The sequence below is a fragment of the Microcaecilia unicolor genome, chromosome 5, assembly GCF_901765095.1.
Source record: "Microcaecilia unicolor chromosome 5, aMicUni1.1, whole genome shotgun sequence".
Classification (NCBI taxonomy): Eukaryota; Metazoa; Chordata; class Amphibia; order Gymnophiona; family Siphonopidae; genus Microcaecilia; species Microcaecilia unicolor.
In genome coordinates this window covers 9,172,046-9,193,880 of record NC_044035.1, presented here as the reverse complement: position 1 = coordinate 9,193,880, position 21,835 = coordinate 9,172,046, and the positions used below count along the sequence as shown (strand labels likewise).

General features: G+C 45.6%; 1 protein-coding gene across 1 annotated transcript in view; it reads right to left on the bottom strand.

Moving 5' to 3' along the window:
* LOC115469892 (shootin-1-like) overlaps window positions 1-21,835 on the bottom strand; it is a 174,803-nt gene that overhangs the window by 114,966 nt on the left and 38,002 nt on the right. The window contains exon 3 of the mRNA XM_030202648.1: window positions 9,326-9,386. Coding sequence (XP_030058508.1) covers window positions 9,326-9,386 — 61 coding nt within the window. The remainder of the gene's footprint in view (window positions 1-9,325; window positions 9,387-21,835) is intronic.

The window sequence follows — 21,835 nt, the reverse complement described above, 5'->3', positions numbered from 1 at the left end:
GGGACAAGCAGCATAAAATGTTTTGTACATTTTTGGGATCTTGCCAGGTATTTGTGACCTGGATTGGCCACTGTTGGAAACCGGATGCTGGGCTTGATGGACCTTCGGTCTGTCCCAGTGTGGCAATGCTTATGTACTTATGTAAAACACAAGCATACAGAAACCATTTCCTTAGCTTCAACCTGCCTCCATGACCAAAACAAAGTACCCTGACCCACAAAAGATAAGACGCTCCTGAGCCACCTTCAAAGAACTGCATTCATCAAACTACTCAAGCCCACATGCAAAACACTGACTCCAACATCCACCAATTTGTTTCTAATTTCATTTTCTTTTTGGTATTTAATTTCTACTGAGCCTATGCCAGGAGCCAAGCCTCAAGGGGTAGCGTATAATAACCCACACATTAATTTCTGCAACAATTTCTAATGAAGAGGTTTCTGCTTCTTTAGGAAAATTATTCTGGCAATTAATTACATCCAACTTTAGAAACCAGTAACTTCAAAGCCCTTTGTATATGTGTAATTGATCATATTATATTAATTACAAGGACAATGCTCTGCTTGGTCCCCCACCGTGCACTCCATTCTACCCCCTTACAAAAGACGCTCAGAAACAGAACTCCACAGGCTTCGTTTTAAGTCTGCGTCTAATTAACATTACAGACATTTGTTTTTCTTTTATTTCCCTTCTTAACCTGAACAGGTTTCTACTTTCTACACCGTCGTATAAACAAGTCAAAAAAATAAAATCTTTTTTCCCAGAAATAAATAAATACACCAGTCTTTAGGCAACAAAAACATAGGGACAAAAGGAAAACTTTAAAAGCCATTTATCCAGATAAATGGCAAATTACCCGGATAAATTAGGGGGGGGGGGTAGTTATGAATGTTATTTTAGCACAGGTCCTATTTTATGCAGTGAGACCTAACATGTCTTAAAAGTAGCCCACGTTGATAACTCCCCCCCTTAATTAAAGAAAAAAGAAATTTCTCTAGAAATGGAAATCATCGAAATATGTAATAAAAAAGTGAACCAAGTACAAGTCAATCAAGCCATTGTGACATCACTGATGAGGTTGGCTCTTATTGGTGGAAGGAGGCATTACGACATCACAATATCAGTTCTGGTTACCAGAGACAAACTCTTCACACCAAGGGGGGGGGGGGGGGGGGGGGGGGGATGTGAGCCAAGTATAGGACAATTAAGCCATTGTGACATCACTGATGAGGTTGACTCTTATTGGTGGAAGGAGGCATTATGACATTACAATATCAGTTCTGGTTACCAGAGACTGAAACTCTTCACACCAAGGGGGGGAAGTGAGCCAAGTATAGGACAATTAAGCCATTGTGACATCACTGATGAGGCTGGCTCTTATTGGTGGATGAGGCATTATGTTCCCTGTTATTACCTCAACATTAGATCAGTGGGCAACAAAATACCACTCCTAAAAGACTGGCTAGAGGAACATGATGACAAAAAGTTATTCAAAGTCGTTAAATCGTGGCTGTCTAAATGGCAGATGACGTTTAATGTGAGCAAGTGCAAAGTGATGCATGTGGGAAAGAGGAACCCGAATTATAGCTATGCTACGTCATGCAAGGTTCCACGTTAGGAGTCACGGACCAAGAAAGGGATCTAGGTGTCGTCGTTGATGATACGTTGAAACCTTCTGCTCAGTGTGCTGCTGCGGCTAAGAAAGCAAATAGAATGTTAGGTATTATTAGGAAAGGAATGGAAAACAAAAATGAGGATGTTATAATGCCTTTGTATTGCTCCATGGTGCGACCGCACCTCGAATATTGTGTTCAATTCTGGTCGCCGCATCTCAAAAAAGATATAGTGGAATTAGAAAAGGTGAAGAGAAGGGTGACGAAAATGATAAAGGGGATGGGACGACTTCCCTATGAGGAAAGGCTAAAGCGGCTAGGGCTCTTCAGCTTGGAGAAAAGGCGGCTGAGGCGAGATCTCTTCATGTTCAAGTGTACAGCGCTGCGTACGTCTAGTAGCGCTTTAGAAATTATAAGTAGTAATAGTATATGATAGAGGTCTATAAAATAATGAGTGGAGTTGAACGGGTAGATGTGAAGCGTCTGTTCATGCTTTCCAAAAATACTAGGACTAGGGGGCATGTGATGAAGTTACAATGTAGTAAATTTAAAATGAATCGGAGAAAATGTTTCTTCACTCAATGTGTAATTAAACTCTGGAATTCGCTGCCAGAGAATGTGGTAAAGGCAGTTAGATTAGCGGAGTTTAAAAAAGGTTTGAACGGCTTCCTAAAGGAAAAGTCCATAGACCATTATTAAATGGACTTGGGGAAAATTCACTATTTCTGGGATAAGCAGTATAGAATGTTTTGTACTTTTTTGGGATTGTGCCAGGTATTTGTGACCTGTATTGGCCACTGTTGGAAACAGGATGCTGGGCTTGATGGACCTTTGGTCTTTCACAGTACGGCATGTACTTATGTACTCATCAGTCGGGATGCCTCTTTTTAACGGAAACCTGGCTATTCTCTGAAGAAGACCCACCAATCAAAGAACTAACTCCCACAGGATACAAAACTATCACACTAACCCGGAATGGGAAAAAAGGAGGGGGCATTGCCCTCATATATGAAGGCATATTCGATGTTGCACTTACAGACTCATTCCTAACTACAGATCTAGAGATCCTTGCATGCCATCTCAAAGACTCCTCATGAATAGTCTATCTAAATGGCCTAAAGCTTACTCTCAATTTTGCAAATTTGTCTCAAAAAACTCAACTGGAAGTTCCTATAATCTATTAATGGGAGACATTAATGTCCATTTAGAAAACCTGTCAGACACCAGCAGGACTGATCTCTGCATTTTTCTGTCCTGGGAAGAATCACTATGGTCTGACCACTACAGATGCTCTCACAATCAACTGGAATCGCTTCAAGAAAACCTACAACAACAACACGTTACATCCAGAGGGAGAACAGACCCCAATGCCTTCTGGGATGCTGTACTGCTAAAACTGCCTGAAGACAGAATACTCAATTTAGAAATCAACTGGCTTAAAATCGGCCTTCAGATCCTGGATGAGATAGCACCCCTCTGCTCCCAAACTAAGTTGATACGGAAAAGTGACAGATGGTTCAGTCCAGACCTTCTGAAACTAAAACATAATTGCAGAAAACTTGAACACAAATGGAATAAAGAGAAATCCAACCTATCCAGGGCCAACTGGTGAGCAACAGTCCATATCTACAAAAAAGCTACAACTTTAGCCAGAAAAAATATTACTTGGAGCTGATCCAAAAAGGGGCATGTAATCTGAAATAACGTCTCCATTGTCGACTCACTTACTACACCTTCCAAACCTGAAGAGCATTCAAAAGAGAAACTTCCTTCGGCAAACCAACTAGCCAGATATTTCCAAGACAAGGTGAATAAGCTTAGAACTGGTCTCCCCTGTACCACCGACAAAGATTTTGGCTCTCTAGCATCCCTGTCTCCCAAAGAAGGCACCCCTGCAAACAGAACCTGGAAGGAATTTGATAACACACAATGGTCTGCCTTTATCAAACTGTTCTCAAAGTATGCTCCCTCTTTACTGCATACTAGACATCTGCCCTCCCCACTTGATGACCACCACCCCACCATCATTCCGCACTAATGTCCTCTCATGGATTGATCAGCAACTGTCACTAGGAATATTTCCTCAAAACGTGGCCAACCAACCTAGGCAACTGGTTTCTAACTACAGACCGGTAGCCTCCATCCCATTCATAGAGTAAATGACGGCAGATAAAGACCTGAACGGTCCATCCAGTCTGCCCAACAAGATAAACTCATTTTACATGGTATGTGATACTTTATACGTATAACCAAGTTTGATTTGTCCCTGCCTTTCTCAGGGCACAGACCATAAAAGTCTGCCCAACACTGTTCCTGTACTAAAAGTTCTGAAGCTAACGTCGAAGCCCCTTAAAATTTACACTCCAAACCATCCATATCTATTCAGTCATGATCAGGATGCAGACCGTAGAAGTCCGCCCAGCACTGGTTTTACTCTTCAATTACCGGCATCGTCACCCAATCTCTGCTAAGATTCTGTAGATCCATCCTTTGTGTTTATCCCACGTATGTTTGAATTCCATTACTGTTTTCATCTCCACCACCTACCGCGGGAGGGCATTCCACATATCTTTACTAAATTAATGGAGGGAATAGTAACCCTACAGCTCACTCACTTCTTGGACTTGCATGATATTCTTCCACCATCTCAATTAGGATTCCTTGTGCTTTTTAGCACAGAAAAAGTTCGTAGCTCCATGTTACACCACATCCGACTATTGTTAAGTGAAGGACAAAGAACACTGCTACTTCAATTTGATCTGTCCTCAGCGTTCGACCTAGTAGACCATAGTCTCCTACTATGGAACCTCAAAGAAATGGGAATCACAGGTAATGTTTTAAAATGGTTCAGAGGCTTCTTGGAAAGTAGATCATACAAGGTCAAAGTAAATATAGATATCCCTAAACAGAAGAACTGTTCCAGCAGTTGGTAATGGAACTCATACAAGGTCCTTACAAACAGGGAGAGTGTTTCTGAGGTTATAGTGTGTGTTTATCTGGTATCTAGTCATCCCTGGATGGTATGGATCAATATTAAGACATACATGGAGAGAATTCATTCAAAACCGAAAGTTCTAGACTTCAAATAAAGTAGCGTTGTCAAGATGGGGGATTACCTCAAGGAGTTGTTAGCAGGATGGGAACATCTGTGGGAAATAGAAAAGAAGTAGGCAAAATGAAAAAAAAAAAAAGCTATTTATAGGCAACAAATCTTTTGTTTAGGAAAATAAATACAAGTAAGAGGAAATAAAGGCCAATTTGTTTCTCAAAAGTAATAGCTGAAAAGATAAGGGGAGAAACGATAACCTTTATAAACTATAAGAAATTGCAAAAAGAGAATGACGTGCAACATCATCTAGAAAAGCAAAGAAAAAACATCCAGTATGGTAAAATGGAAAGGGGAGAGGAGGGGGGGAACAAGACATTTTTTAGTGATAGGATAAAGTGGAATTACTAGTACTTAAATATTTCTATTCTATGTTCACAGATGAAGGGATGGGAGTAGGAGCTCAGAAGACAAACACAGGTACCCGATGGCGGCGGCAGGAAAGGGGGGGGGATCGAAAGGGTCGGCAGGGGCCAGGGCCAAATCTGGGGGGGTCCCAGGCCCCCATAGCCCCATGTAGCTATGCCCATGGCGGCAACACCGACACAGCCCCATTCAAAGTAAACGGGGGGGGGGGGGGGGGGGGTTAAAGTTACAGGCACTGACAACAGCGCCGGCCACTTTTTAGCGCGGCTTGCTAAAAAGACCTCTTTATCCGCTAAGCTAAGCACGCATTGGTCTGAATATCGGCCGATTCACAGTTAACTGCCAGGTGATCGAACTTACTCAGATTCTCAATGCTGGAGCCTAGATATGGCCTGGCACTATCTGGGCTTATTCAGCCCACAGCTATCAACAACTTAAAAACTACCGACTGCCACAGGTTGAATATCGGGCCGTATAATGTTAAGGGAACACGTAATAATTGTTTTGTTTGTGGGGGGGGGGGGGGGGGGGGATTGTGAATTCCCAGAGATTGCTGGTTTTCTTTATGCTAAATTGGGGATTAGGAATCATAAGTACCTAGATGAGATTACATCAAAAACAGTGGGCAAGGCAAGATGGCTGCCTGGGGTACTGCATTGTTGGTGGGGTGGGGGGAAGGATGCTAGCAGGTCATGCTGGGGGAAGGTATCACATAACCTGCTATGGCAGGTGGAGCTGCTGTAGTACCACTGTACTCCAGTATGCAGTGTCATCCAGCAGATGCCTCCTTGTCCAGCTACATCATCCGAGCAGACCCTTCATCCCCCACTGCCCATCAGTGGTCCAGTTTGCATGTACGTAGAAAAGTGGACATGTCTGAAACCAGGGCCGGCGTTAGGGGTGTGTAAACAGGGCAACTGCCCTGCCCCCTCCCCCTCCCCGTCCCGGGGGGCTCCAAACCTGCCTAAAGCTGAAATACGGACAATCTGCAAGCAAGCTTTGGGGGCCCCTTCCCTAGTGTCTGTCCTGGGCCCCGTCATGCCTAGCTCCGGCCCTGTCTGAAACAGAATGCCTGCAAGAGAGAGAGAGAGCGCGAGAGGAAAGCTGGGATTGAAAGGAAATGGAATTAAGGGACATCCTGTGAAAGTTCAAAGAAGAAACACAGTACTGGCTACTTAAAGGTGGATTTTCACATAAACTACAGTATGTTAAAATAGGAAAAGATTCAACACTTTGTGATGTTGCAGCTAGATTGCCTTGGTTCCCCCCTGGTGTGAACAGTTGTAACAGTTTGGGGCAGCGTTAGATATATTCAGGTCTGAAGGTTGGGAGTGGTGAATAAAAGTGGTTGCATAGGTGGGTGGACGTGTATTTGGGTAGTACATAAGCACCGCCATACTGGGAAAGACCAAGGGCCCATCAAGCCCAGCATCCTGTCTCTGACAGCAGCCAATCCAGGCATCAAGAACCTGGCAACCCCCCCCCCCTCAGGAATCTGTCCAAACCCCCTTTAAATTCCGTAAGGTCAGCCACTGCCACCACATTCTCCGGCAATGAGTTCCAGAGTCCAACTACACGCTGAGTAAAGAAAACCTTTCTCCTTTGTTTTAAACCTGCCATATTCTAGCTTCATCTTGTGTCCCCTGGTTTTGTTGTTGTTTGAAAGTGTAAACAAACGCTTCACATCTGTCCGATCTACTCCGCTCATTATCTTGTAGACTTCTATCATATCACCCCCTCAGCCGCCTTTTCTCCAAGTTGCAGAGCCCTAACCTTCTCAGCCCTTCCTCATAGAGAAGTCATTCCATTTATCATTTTCGTCACCCTTCTCTGCACCTTCTCTTATATCTTTGTGAGATGCGGTGACCAGAATTGGACACAATATTTGAGATGCGGTCGCACCATGGAGCGATATAATGGCATTATAACATCCTTGTGTTTGTTTTCCATCCCTTTCCTAATAATACTCAACATTCTGTGCACTTTCTTAGCCGCGGCAGCACACTGAGCAGAAGTTTTTAACGTCTTATCAACTATTACTCCCAGATCCCTTTCTAGGACCGTAACTCCTAACGCGGAACCTTGCATGACATAGCTGTAATTCGGGTTCCTCTTTCCCACATGCATCACTTTGCACTTGTCAACATTGGACTTCATCTGCCATTTGGACGCCCAATCCCCCAGTCTCGCGAGGTCCTCCTGTAATCTTTCACACTCCTCCTGCGACTTGACGATCCTGAATAACTTTGTGTCATCTGCGAATTTAATTACCTCACTAGTTACTCCCATCTCTAGGTCATTTATAAATATGTAAAAAAGCAGTGGTCCCAGCACAGACCCCTGTGCTCACGTTTGTTTAGTCCTTCATTTGATTTATAGCTGCCCATTTGGATAGACTCAGGGCAGGGTGAATGGGTGTTTGTGGGCAGGGTCTGTGGATGGAGTGGAGGGGGCAAGGCGATGCCCCCTACACGTTGCAAATCTCTCTTCTCTTTTTGCCCAATATCTGCTTTTGTGGCCATTGCAATATCCGCTTTCCAGAAGGACTTTAACTGACCAGACCTTCTGAAAGCTTTCTTACATGAGTTGGTGATTGGGGGGGGGGGGGGGGGGGGGGGAAAGTAGCACCTGTGTATCTAGTCCTTGTCTGAATAGGCTGTCACCAACCGGCTACGTGGTTTTGGACAGGTCAGGAATAAACTGCGTCTCATTAGATATCATTTGCTACTTGTCAGCAGTAAATGCGCCAGTGATTGGAGAGCACAATGGCTACTCGGTTTCATGCCTTTCAGTCGTATTGTGAAGGTTTTCAAATATTACTACTCATCAACAACTTACAGTAAAAGCTCCATTATCCGACACTCAACCAACCTAATGTTCAACTAAATGGCAAACTAGCAGAATTGCTTTGCTTTTTTTTTTTTTTTCCTTGCACACCTTCTGGTGTAGGAATGTCTGTAAGAAAGGGAACATGCACATACATGTTCCTTTAAGCCCCAGCAGTGCTATACTGAGCACAGGATGAAGAAAGATAACCAGGAGAGCATTGGGGGGGGGGGGGGGGGGCTGGAGAAAAAGCACTATTTTTGACACACTCTCTTTAATAGCCAGTTCTTGGAGGAGTAGCCTAGTGGTTAGTGCAGCAGGGTTCGATTCCCACTGCAGCTCCTTGTGACTATGGGCAAGTCACTTAACCCTCCATTGCCCCATGTAAGCCGCATTGAGCCTGCCATGAGTGGGAAAGCGCAGGGTACAAATGTAACAAAAATAAAATAGATACTATTGGAGATTCTACATGGAATGTTGCTACTATTGAGATTCTGTTGCTACTATTGGAGATTCTACATGGAATGTTGCTATTCCACTAGCAACATTCCATGTAGAAGGCTGCGCAGGCTTCTGTTTCTGTGAGTCTGACGTCCTGCACGTACGTGCAGGATGTCAGACTCACAGAAGCAGAAGCCTTTTCGCGGCCACATTGGTGATCTGCAAGGGCCGACTTCTACATGGAATGTTGCTAGTGGAATAGCAACATTCCATGTAGAATCTCAAATAGTAGCAACAGAGGAGGAGTGGCCTAGTGGTTAGGGTGGTGGACTTTGGTCCTGGGGAACTGAGGAACTGAGTTCAATTCCCACTTCAGGCACAGGCAGCTCCTTGTGACTCTGGGCCAGTCACTTAACCCTCCATTGCCCCAGGTACAAATAAATACCTGTATATACTCTGCAAACCTCTTTGAATGTAGCTGCAAAAACCACAGAAAGGCAATATATCAAGTCCCATTAACAAGATTCCAGGCACAATCTCAAAGAATAGCAACATTCCGGAATCCCAAAGTAGCCTAGTGGAATGTTGCTATTATTTGAGATTCTACATGGAATGTTGCTAGTGGAGGAGTAGCTTAGGGGTTAGTGCAACAGACCTTGATCTTGGGGAAATGGGTTGAATTCCCATTGCAGATGCTTGTGACTCTGGGCAAGTCACTTAACCCTCCATTGCCCCAGGTACAAGTACCTGTATATACTATGCAAACTGCCTTGAATGTAGCTGCAAAAACCACAGAAAGGTGGTATATCAAGTCCCTTTCCCTTTGGCTTCCTACCTGCCTGGGCGTGGCTTATTGGGCTGAAACTAGAATGGCCCATACCCTCGGCTACTAGAACTTGTCTGTGGAACCTGATGATTTCACATGACAAACAATAGCAATTCAGTGCCATAAAAGCAAGCGATACATACTCACTTTTATTCAGCTCTTCTAGTTTTCTGACCGCTTCATCCCGCTCCTCTCGCACCTTCTCGTACTGTGGCAGAAGAAAGAATTTTGAGCGTACAATGGAATGGGACTAGACTTGCAATAGCTTGCAAACAAATCTACAATTTGTGTATGAAACAGTGGCGTAGCCATGGGGTCCTGGGCCCCTGTAGATTTGGCCCTGGACCCCCCCTGATGACAACCAGGGGCGTAGCCAGTTTGGGGCCACAGGGGCCTGGGCCCCCGTAGATTTGCCCCTGGACCCCCCTGCTGACAACCCTTTCGACCCCCCCTACCGCCGCCAACCCTCTCCCGCTGCCACCGTTGGCTACCTTTGCTTGCGGGGGACCCCAACCCCAACCAGCCGAGGTCCTCTTCTTCTGGCGCAAAGCTTCGTTCTGTTTCTGTGAGTCTGACGTCCTGCACGTACAATGTGCAGGACGTCAGACTCACAGAAACAGAACAAAGCCTTGCACCGGCAGAAGAGGACCGGCTGGTGGGGGTTGGGGTCCCCCGCCAGCAAAGGTAGGCAACGGCAGGGGAGGATTGGCAGTGGGGGAGGGGGTTGACAGGATCGTCGGCAGGGGGGGTCAAAGTGGGGGGTGGTGGTGGCCGCAGGGGGGGTCAGCAATGGCAGGGGGGGGGTCGGCGGCACCAGGGGGGGCTAAAATGTGCCCCCTCACCTCAGGCTCTGGACCCCTCTCCTGTTAAAGTCTGGCTACGCCCCTAGTATGAAATGGAAAAAAAATGCTTCATTCTGCCACCTACTTATACTACTACTACTACTTAACGTTTCTAGAGCGCTACTAGGGTTACGCAGCGCTGTACAAAATAAACAAAGAAGGACGGTCCCTGCTCAAAGGAGCTTACAATCTAAAGAACGAAATGTCAAGTTGGGCAGTCTAGATTTCCTGGGAAGAGGTGTAGAGGTTAGGTGCCGAAAGCAGCATTGAAGAGGTGGGCTTTAAGCAAAGACTTGAAGACGGGCAGGGAGGGGGCTTGGCGTAAGGGCTCAGGGAGTTTGTTCCACGCGTTGGGTGAGGCGAGGCAGAAAGGGCAGAGCCTGGAGTTGGCGGTGGTGGAGAAGGGTACTGAAAGGAGGGATTTGTCTTGAGAGCGGAGGTTACGGGTAGGAACGTAAGGGGAGATGAGGGTAGAGAGGTAAGGAGGGGCTGCAGATCGAGTGTATTTGTAGGTTAGTAGGAGAAGCTTGAACTGTATGCGGTACCTGATCGGAAGCCAATGAAGTGACTTGAGGAGAGGGGTGATATGAGTATATCGGTTCAGGCGGAAGATAAGATGTGCAGCAGAGTTCTGAATGGATTGAAGGGGGGATAGATGGCAAAGTGGGAGGCCAGTGAGGAGTAGGTTGCAGTAGTCAAGGCGAGAGGTAATGAGAGCGTGGATGAGAGTTCGGGTGGTGTGCTCAGAGAGGAAAGGGCGGATTTTGCTAATGTTATAGAGGAAGAAGCGACAGGTCTTATAGAGATTAGCAGCCATATTTGACTATTCAAATTTCAAAGTATTTACAAAAACAAGGGTGCACCGATTTTCCATTGTTTTCATGGAAAAAAATCTAATGCGGCATCAATAGAAAGTTAGCTTAGAACTTAAAGGTTACCTCCCGCAGTCCGCGCTGTTTCCAGTGATCAGCGTTGAACATCCGGTTTATTTTTGGTCGGTACTTAGTGCTGGACGGTTAAGTTTGACCCAGTCAAACATACTCCAGGTATTGACGTAGCCATATCTGGCCACCAAATTTGTCCGGCAACACACTGAAAATCGTAGGTTAGGTTATATTGCGTAAAATAACCGGCTATCCGCTAGGCGCTAACTGGCAATATTCAGTGGGAGACAGCCAGCTATCTTCCATTGAATATCGCCGGATAGCCAGCTAAGTACCATTTAACCGGCCAGGTACCAATCCTGGATGGTTAAACGGTTTTGAATATTGGCTGGTTGGTCTTCACTCAGCCCTGAAGGGCCACCAACAAGTCAGGATTTCAAGGTACTCTGAATGAATATGCATGAGAGAGATTTGTATGCTGTAGAGGTAGAAGGCATGTGTGGAGGAGTGGCCTAGTGGTTAGAGCACTGGTCTTGCAATCCAGAGGTGGCCGGTTCAAATCCCACTGCTGCTCCGCGTGATCTTGGGCAAGTCACTTAACCCTCCATTGCCTTAGGTACAAACCTAACCCTCCTGGGACAGAGAAATATCCAGAGTACCTGAATGTAACTCACCTTGAGCTACTACTGAAAAAGGTGTGACCAAAATCTAAATAAATAAATCTCTCATGTGCATATTCATTAGGGATAGGTAGAAACTTGGACCAGTCGGCAGCCCTTAAGAACTAGGAGCGAAGACGAGGGATTAAAAAAAGCTAATTTTAATGATAAATTCGATACTTTTGATGTTTTCCACTTCCTGCGTGCCAGGGTTCTTTGTACCGCAGCAAGTAAAAAAAAAAAAAAAAAGTCCCCAGCACACATGGGCATGCGACGGGGAGTCCTTATCGTTACCCACCGAGATGGCAATAAGGGCTCCCGCGCTAACCCAGCGGTAACCGAGGAGCACGTGGCGAAGCCTGATTACCGCCGGGTTAGTGGTGTGCAAGCCATTTCCAGAGGTTTTCCTTTTTCCCCCGGAAATGGCCGGCGCTTGGGGCGGGACTTCCGCCGCCAGCTGTGTTGGGCCAGCGGTAGTCCCCGAAAGAGCAGGCTCAGTAAAAGGGCCCCATAATTTGTTTTTGACACAGGCACAAAGTATGACAAAAAAAAAACACCTTTTGTTTTCAAATAAGTTACAAGCCTGCTCCCTGCCCACCCCTCCACCCTCAGCACAATAAACACAACACAAAACAAAACTGGATTATCTTACAAACTGATGGTATGGGATTTGCGTTACAAGACGTATGAGGAGAGACTTGCTGACCTGAACATGTATACCTTGGAGGAAAGGAGAAACAGGGGTGATAAGATCCAGACGTTCAAATATTTGAAAGGTATTAATCCGCAAACGAACCTTTTCCGGAGATGGGAAGATGGTAGAACGAGAGGACATGAAATGAGATTGAAGGGGGGCAGACTCAGGAAAGATGTCAGGAAGTATTTTTTCACGGAGAGAGTAGTGGATGCTTGGAATGCCCTCCCGCGGGAGGTGGTGGAGATGAAAACGGTAACGGAATTCAAAAATGCGTGGGATAAACATAAAGGAATCCTGTTCAGAAAGAATGGATCCTCAGAAGCTTAGCCGAGATTGGATGGCAGAGCCGGTGTGGGGGGGGGGGGGGGGGGGGCTGGTGGTTGGGAGGCGGTGCTAGTGCTGGGCAGACTTCTATGGTCTGTGCCCTGAAAATGGCAGATACAAATCAAGGTCAGGTATGCACAAAAAGTAGCACATATGAGTTATCTTGTTGGGCAGACTGGATGGACCGGGCAGGTCCTTCTCTGCCGTCATCTACTATGTTACTATGATCACCTGCTTGTGTCAAAGATCTGTGTCTGCTCCATAGGCCTCTTACACTTTATTATTATTATTTGTTACATTTGTGTCCCACATTTTCCCACCTTTTTGCAGGCTCAATATGGCTTGCATATAACCGTTAACGGCGTTAGCCGATTCCGGTCTGGACAAATACTTGGTATGAATGAATACAAAGTGATATTGTGGTAGAATGAGCTACATGTATGGTAGGTAAAATTGGGGGGAACTTAGGGAGGGAAAGGGGGAAGAAGAGTCAGGTAATGTCCGTTATATAGGGAGCGGCTGAGAGCACATTTTTAAGGGTACACAAAACTTCCAAGTTCTCACTCACGGTGACCACATGAGACAGAGATTAAGCGCACGTATGTACCTGGTCCATGTACAATTTAAGAAGATTATCCCCAATCTGCCACGGAATAAAGACATACAGTTTCCTGAAACCAGAGTCTCAGTTTTGTTTGTCCTGCACCCTGCTGACCAGGCCAAGGACATCACTGGGAAAACACAGAAAAATCTCTGACTCAGACCAGATCAGGTGATGCCAGCAAACAATGCACATGATTATTCCAGGTAAAGGCTGGTTTTTCAACCAGCTTCCAGCAGAATCAGCACATTTTCAAGTTGGCTAGCTCAGGTTTCTGTTTCACAGGTTGCATGGAAGACTGAAGGTGGTTTGGGGGGGGGGGGAGGTTAAGTTCTCTCCTTTGAAGACAGGACAACCCTAAAGAACCTTACATCTGCCACCCCTGCAGTGCCAGCCACATTAACATGACACACTTGGCCAACTGCCCTTCCCCCGTCACCCCTCCCAAATGGGAATCAGCGTGTAACTACAGTCTTATCTGTCTCTCCCACATAAGCACACATCAGAGGGGCAGGGAAGGGACAACATAAGCAAGCCCTTGTGTAACACTGCTCTTGAAAGACCTTGAAGTGTAAACTCACACTGCAAAAGTAAATGAAATGATAACAGAGCTGGCTCTCTTGAAGGGAATGCGATTAAACAGATTAAGTTTGCTTTTTTTTTCTTCTTTTAATACTATCCCTATACAAAAACATTTGCATCATATTTATTTACCGACAAAGCGCCGCTGGTATTTTGTCTTTACCCTAACTGAGGGGTGCAGATCTCAAAACACCTGTCAGAAATGTTATTACATTAGTGTCCAGATAAAAGGATGTCACCTGCCCCTTATTTGTTGATCTCTGCTCTACATTTCCTCTACTGGTAGCTACTCCATCCGCTGACCAGGTACTTTTAGGACAAAGAGAAGAGTCTGGAAGGATAACGGCACAGGAAAGACATGCACGAGTCAACAAGTGCTTTACTGAAGCAAGACGGTGTTTTCGGGCACAGACTGGAATAATTCTGCACTGCCCTGAAATACAGCACAACAGAAAGGAATCGTGTTCTTAACCAGTTCAATCAGACGGACAATACGAAACTGTTGGGATTTGTCATATTTTATGTTTTACTGTCTACAGCATATAATCTGTGGTACAGAAGAAGGATTATAAATCAAATAGACAATATATCACAAAGTAAGTAGCAGATTGGTTGCAGCAAAAAAGGGCAGAAAAGCATGGAAGCCGAGGTTCAAATGCCACTCCCGCCACGGATGCTCCTTGTGACCTGGGGCAAATCACTTTATCTCCCACTGCCTCAGGTATCCACCAATTGCAATCTTCTCTGAATCTACACACAGGCAAAATACTGACGCCCAGCTCCTCTGATGTACAACTTGTTTCCCAGCAAACCTCACACTTTTCTTCCCCCAAACCCTCTAGATCCTGTCACACAATCCCACACTCACCCCAGAACCTCTCACCCCCTACTACTACTACTTGACATTTCTAAAGCGCTACTAGGGTTACGCAGCGCTGTACAATTTAACATAGAAGGACAGTCCCTGCTCAAAGGAGCTTACAATCTAAAGGACAAATGTACAGTCAGTCAAGTAGGGGCAGTCAAATTGGGGCAGTCTAGATTTCCTGAATGGGTAAAAAGGTTAGGTGCCGAAGGCAACATTGAAGAGGTGGGCTTTGAGCAAGGATTTGAAGATGGGTAAGGAGGGGGCTTGGCGTAAGGGCTCAGGAAGTTGATTCCAAGCATAGGGTGAGGCGAGGCAGAATGAGCGGAGCCTGGAGTTGGCGGTGGTGGAGAAGGGTACTGAGAGGAGGGATCTGTCCTGCTCCAGATCCTCTAACTGAAAGAAGGGTTCAGGATTTTATACAAGTTCCCCCTCCAATCGCCTTTGTAATTCCACCCTCCCCCCCTCCCACGCTAGAGCTCTCTTTCTCCATCCATCCCCCCCCCATACAAACACACTGATCAGATGACTGCAGCATCTTGGGCCATGTCCTTCCCCTGTGCTGTTTGAGGTCCGAATACTTTTGAATCATGCAGGACACTGTACAGTCACACGGTTCAAGCAGTCAGACCCAGGGAAGCAGAGGACATTGAGGACACAGTCTGAGGCAGTGGTTGCTTTTCTTCTCCTACTGGTACTCTCCGGAAGCAGGGTTGTCAACTGGATCCAGATTCCTGGATTAACCTCATTGGATTCAGGGACTTGTAGCTCTGATTTCCCCATTGCAGGGCCGCCGAGAGGGGGGGGGGGCAAGAATCCCCAGGCCCGGGGACTCTCGCCCTCTCCTGCTCCCAGGCCGCAGTCCCCAGTGTCCACCTACCTTCCCTTAGCTCCCTTCTGTCTGCAATTTGACCCTCTTCATTTAAAAAAAAAAAAAATCTCAAAATCGACAGCGCAGCGCCTTCTGTGTGAAAGTGGCAGATCGCCTCGGGCAGGCCTTCCCTCACTGTGTCCCACCCTCTTCTGATGTAACTTCCTATTTCCACGAGGGCAGGACACAGTGAGGGAAGGCCCGCACAAGGCGATCTGCCGCTTTCACACAGAAGGCGCTGCGCTGCCAATTTTGAGATTTTTTTTTTTAAATGAAGGAGGTCAGATGGCAGACAGAAGGGAGCTGAGGGGAAGGTAGGTGGAGACTGGGGACTGCGGTGCTGGCGGCCTGGGAGCAGGAGAGGGAGGCGAGAGCAGTAGCGATTGGGGGGAGGCGGAGGCGGCCTTGCCCCGGGCCCGGCTTAGTCTCTCGGCGACCCTGCCCCATTGCATTCCCCTAAGGAAAGCAAAGATACAATTCCCTGCAGGCAACAGGGTAAACTCATGACTGGATCAACCCTGTCGTGTGAATCCGAATCCAGCTGGGAGAGGAATTTATACATGGACACCTTCGCCAGCCAGCAGCTGCCTGCCCAACCTACTTCTAGTCTTCAAGCTCCTACAGACATCCTACGCTAACAGTTGAATTTTGAAGACATGAATATGGTAATAATAATAATAATAAAAATAAAAAACCTACAACAGACATCTGGTCCACCCAGTTTCCTTCCTGTCCCAATACCACACACCACAACTGCATCATAACGACTGGGCAGACCACACAATCTTCTTCCCCCTTGCAATCTTTCAAAATCTCAGGTTGGTATTCTGGAATCATTTGTTCATTCTACCATAGAATACAGTTTTTTTTCAGAACTCCTCTGTGTGATATACGCCTTTGTATTGGCCCGTGGTGCGACAACACCTAGAATATTGTGTTCAATTCTGGTCACCACATCTCAAAAAAGATATAGTGGAATTAGAAAAGGTACAGAGGAGGGCGAAGAAAATGATAAAGGGGATGGGACAACGTCCCTGTGAGGAAAGGCTAAAGCGGCTAGGGCTCTTCAGCTTGGAGAAGAGACAGGTGAGGGGAGATATGATAGAGGTCTATAAAATAATGAGTGGAACAGGTAGACGTGAATCGTTTGTTTACTCTTTCCAAAAATACTAGGACTAGGGGGGCATGTGATGAAGCTACAAAGTTGTAAATTTAATACGAATAAGAGAAAATATTTCTTCACTCAACATGTAATTAAACTCTGGAATTCATTGCCAGAGAATGTGGTAAAGGCGGTTAGCTTAGCGGGGTTTAAAAAAGGTGTGGACGGCTTCCTAAAGGAGAAGTCCTTAGACCTTCTGGGATAAGCAGCATAAAAGGTATTGTACTTTTTTGGGATCTTGCTAGGTATTTGTGACCTAGATTGGCCACCTTTGGAAACAGGATGCTGGGCTTGATGGACCTTTGGTCTGTCCCAGTATGGCAATACTTATGCACTTGGGATTCTGAATGGAATATTGCTATTCTTTGCAATTCTACATGGAATGTTGCTATTCTTTGGGTTTCTGCCAGGTACTTGTGACCTGGTTTGGCCACTGTTGGAAACAGGATGCTGGGCTTGATGGACCTTTGGTCTGTCCCAGTGTGGCAATACTTATGTACTTTCTATATAATATAGTAAGTCTTCTTGAAGATATTGATTTTTTTAATCTTAATATAAAGGAACAATTTGTAGATACTCCGAGATGTACCTCTCTTGTGAATTTCATATGTTCAAAAACCTCCAGCTACCAACATTTTAGGATTTTATGATAAATAAATTCAGACACACAAGGGGGTTCACTGAATAAAAAATATTTTTGCATTAGTATTGTCCCATTTTTGGGTTATGTTTGTGTATTTTTTTTCTTTTTTTCCTTTTATTTTTATAAATCAGTTTCACAAAGAAACAAGACAATTTCAAGAATACAATAAGAAAACAATCATAAATCACAAATAAACATTCCAAGCCCACATCTAGGGGAGCAAAAGTAGATCTAGTAACAAGAAACAAAATTAAAGGAATACAGTATCAAATCATAGTACGTTACAACTCATTCCCTACCCTGACTATTCCCCAGTCTCCTCTGGGCTCCAAAGGGGCGTGCCCCTTTGGGTCATGCACTATGTCTGTGCTCACCTCGCCCTCTGGTGGCCAGAACCGGTGGCTGCTGTGGACCGTCACCCGTTCCAGATTTCAGCCCAATCCGGTCCGGATCTTCCAGGCTGCCAGACTTGCTTGCTTGGATTAAACCTACACAGCACCCGTAGTTTCCTGGTGATGGTTGCAGCTGAGCTCCAGGTGCTGCTGGGCTTATTAGCCATTCTGAAACCTTGCTGCTTTGCCTTTGCATTGCGTCTAAGGCCCTGGTATGTTAGTGCTTGTTGCTCTGCTGCCTAGTTTGAATCCTTGCCTTGATTCTTGTCTGTTCTAGCCACTCAGTGTGTAGTTAGTTTAGGTTGTTGTTAGTTTGCTAGTCTTGTCTCTGGGCTTTAGTTTTATGTTTAGTCTTTGTCAGTTTGTGTCTTAGTGGCTGCTCTGCAGCTTTTAGTTCTGTGTCTTGTTAGTCAGTGTTTTTCCCCCGGTTTAGAGGCTGCTTGCAGCTTCCAGTTTCTGTCCCCTGGCTTGTCTATTCCCTGCCTTGTGTTGTATTGTCTTTCTTTGAGTTCTGCCCAGGCTTCTTCCTTGCTGTCCCTGTAGATTCCTTTCCCCTCTGACCCTTAGTCCTTGTTCAGCCTGGGGGTATCCAGCTCCTGCCCTGCCCTGCAAAGTCCTGCCGGTCACTTGAACCCAGAGGCTTAACTTCTGGGGGGCAGCAGCTAAGCGCAGGTGAAGACTAGGGTTCCTACTTTGCCTGTTCTAGCCTGCTTGGCTCAGCTGCAACTCCAGTCCGGGGTTCCAGTCCTGTTCTGTCCCTGGTTTGGGGGTGGTTTTGCCTGCCGCTGCTGCTCCTCGGCAGTGGCCCAAGGGCTCACGAACCCAGTGTCCAGCTTTGAAAACGTGACACGCACCACAAACACTGCTGTAGTTTAAGGTATTCCAGAAGGACCCCCCCCCCCGATGACATCAAGGGGGGTCCTGTCTCGCAGGTGGTTTGCAACGCCTGTTTCTCCATTCACGGACTCCACACCGAGATCTCTCCCTGTGTAATGTATTTTTATACCGACCAAATTTCAAAACAGACACAGGTGCTGTCACCCTAAGACAGGGGTTCTCAACCCAGTCCTCAGAACACACCAAGCCTATCTATACATCTCCGCTTTATCCTTCACTACCAATTAAAATGTTCTATTATGTATTGTGTTGACATTCTAAGTAGTATACCATGCCATATATTGTAGGTATGTCAGAATGAATATGCATAAGATACATCTGCATACAATGGACGCAGTGAATGCTAATTTATTTCAAGCATATTCATTATGGATATCTTGAAAACCAGATGTCACGGTGGTGACTGTTTCATTGTCTGTGCTCACCTCGCCCTCTGGTGGCCAGAACCGGTGTCTGCTATGGACCGTCACCCGTTCCAGACTTCAGCCCAGTCCGGTCCGGATCTGCCGGGCTGCCAGACTTGCTTCTCTTGTTTGTGCCTGAACAGCACCCGTAGCTGCCTTGTGATTCCTGCAGCTGAACTTCAGCAGCTGATGGGCTTTATTAATCACCTGGAAACTTCTGTGTTTGCCTTTGCATCGTCTAAGGTCCCTGGTTTGTTGGTGCTTTGTTGCACTTCTGCCTAGTCTGGTTTCTTGTTTGAGTTTCTTGTCTGGTTCTAGTTAGTGTGTGTGTAGGTTTCTGGTCTGTATTCCTTGTCTAGTTTCTGTTTGTCTGTGTTCTTGTTTAGTGGCTGCTCTGCAGCTTTCAGTCCTGACTCTTGTCTGTCAGCGTTTTTCAGTGGCTGCTTGGCAGCTTTCAGTTCCTGTCCTCTAGCTTGTCCATTTCCTGCCTTGTGTAGCATTGTCTGTCTGTGAGTCCTAGCCCAGTTTCCTGCCTTGCTGCCCATGTATATTCCCTTTCTCTCTGACCCTCAGCCTAGTGGGTACCCAGTTCCTGCCATGTCCGGTAAGTTCTGCCGGCCGCCTGCACCCAGGAGCTCAACTCCTGAGGAACAGCGGTCAAGTGCAGGTGAAATCTAGCTATTTCTGTCAGAGTTCTGCCTTGTCTCTGGTGTGGTGTGGGGTGGTTTTGCCTGCCACTGCTGCTCCACGGCAGTGGCCCAAGGGCTCACGAACCTAGTTTCTGCCTTGAAAACCTAACACCAGACTGGCTTGGTGTGTCCGAAGGACTAGGTTAACCGCTGACCTACGAACATAATCAACATAAATCACCTTTTCCTCAAGATGTAAAAGCCTTTAGCCTGTAAAAGGTCTTCTAGAACTGCTCAGCCACGCTAGGTAAATCACCCATTAACATGCTGTCATACTTTCTCTACACCACTTCACTTGGAAAGTACAGTCAAACAAAAAGTTTTCACCTTTTTCTGGAAATACAATAAATCATATTCCCACTTGATCTCAAAAGATAAAGCATTCCACAACCCAGAACCTGCAATTGAGAACATGTGACTGTGTGTTCAAACTTCAATCAGAGAATGCTCGATAGCCTCTGAAGATTTCACCTTGACTGATTAATAGGAAACTGCAAGCACAGCCAAATGGAGAATCTTTCCACTCAACTGGGGAAATAATGACTAGACTGCTTGCTCTCATTTAAAAGCTGAGCAGCAACGTTTTGAATAAAGCTGACAGCCCCATATAGATCGACTTTCACTAATCAACAGACACCAAAACTAGCTGTTACAAAACGGTCCAGAACAGAGCACAATCCAGATATGGCTTGAACGGTCCTAACAACCGCAATCTATAAAAAAGCATCCTCATGCTATTCGTGATTTAAAAATTAAGCATGCATCCGATAATTATACCTGCGCGGCGAATCTCAGACAACATAGAAATAGGCTGGACACCAGCCAGATGAACAAACATCATACATAAGTATTGACAAACTGGGAAAGACCAAAGGTCCATCAAGCCCAGCATCCTGTTTCCAACAGTGGCCAATCCAGATCACAAATACCTGGCAAGATCCCAAAAAAGTACAAAACATTTTATACTGCTTATCCCAGAAATAGTGGATTTTCCCCAAGTCCATTTAATAATGGTCTATGGACTTTTCCTTTAGGAAGCCATCCAAACTTTTTTTAAACTCCGCTAAGCTGACCGCCTTTACCACATTCTCTGGCAATGAATTCCAGAGTTGAATTATACGTTGAGTGAAGAAAATTTTTCTCAGATTCATTTTAAATTTACTACTTTGTAGCTTCATCGCATGCCCCCTAGTCCTAGTATTTTTGGAAAGCGTGAATAGACGCTTCACATCTACCCGTTCAACTCCACTCATTATTTTATAGACCTCTATCATATCTCCCCTCAGTTCTCCAAGCTGAAGAGCCCTAGCCGCTTTAGCCTTTCCTCATAGGGAAGTCGTCCCATCCCCTTTATCATTTTCGTCGCCCATCTCCGCACCTTTTCTAATTCCACAATATCTTTTATGAGATGCGGCGACCAGAATTGAACACAATATTCAAGGTGCGGTCGCACCATGGAGCGATGCAAAGGCATTATAACTGTCTCACTTTTGTTTTCCATTCCTTTCCTAATAATACCTAATATTCTATTTGCTTTCTTAGCTGAAGCAGCACACTGAGCAGAAGGTTTCAACGTATCATCAACGACGACACCTAGATCCCTTTCTTGGTCCGTGACTCCTAACGTGGAACCTTGCATGACGTAGCTATAATTCAGGTTCCTCTTTCCCACATCTAGTAGGCTATTCCTACCCGAAGACAAGGAATTCAGGTTCCTTCAAATTCAAACAAATGATTACCACTCAACCAGAGAGAGATTTTATATGTTCCGCCACACACATCAAAGCAAAATCTGTATCAATACTTACAGGCAAAACCCACATTATGTCACCGGCATAGATTCAGTAGCCGACATTCAAGGTTATTTTAAGATCGCGCAAATCTAGATTGAAAAGGATTGTTCAGAGCACAGACCCTTGTGGTGTCCTACAATGTCTATAGCAACAAAATAATGGAACTATTTGATTACCTCAACATGGCAAACAAGACCTACCATAACCAACTGCATTGAACACAGCACAAATGTCCAGAAAAACTACCACAGCAATCCGACTAGACTCCAGGATATTGAACCACATATCAACCCCCAGATTCGATGTATTTATTTATTTACCGCCTTTTTGAAGGAATTCACTCAAGGCGGTG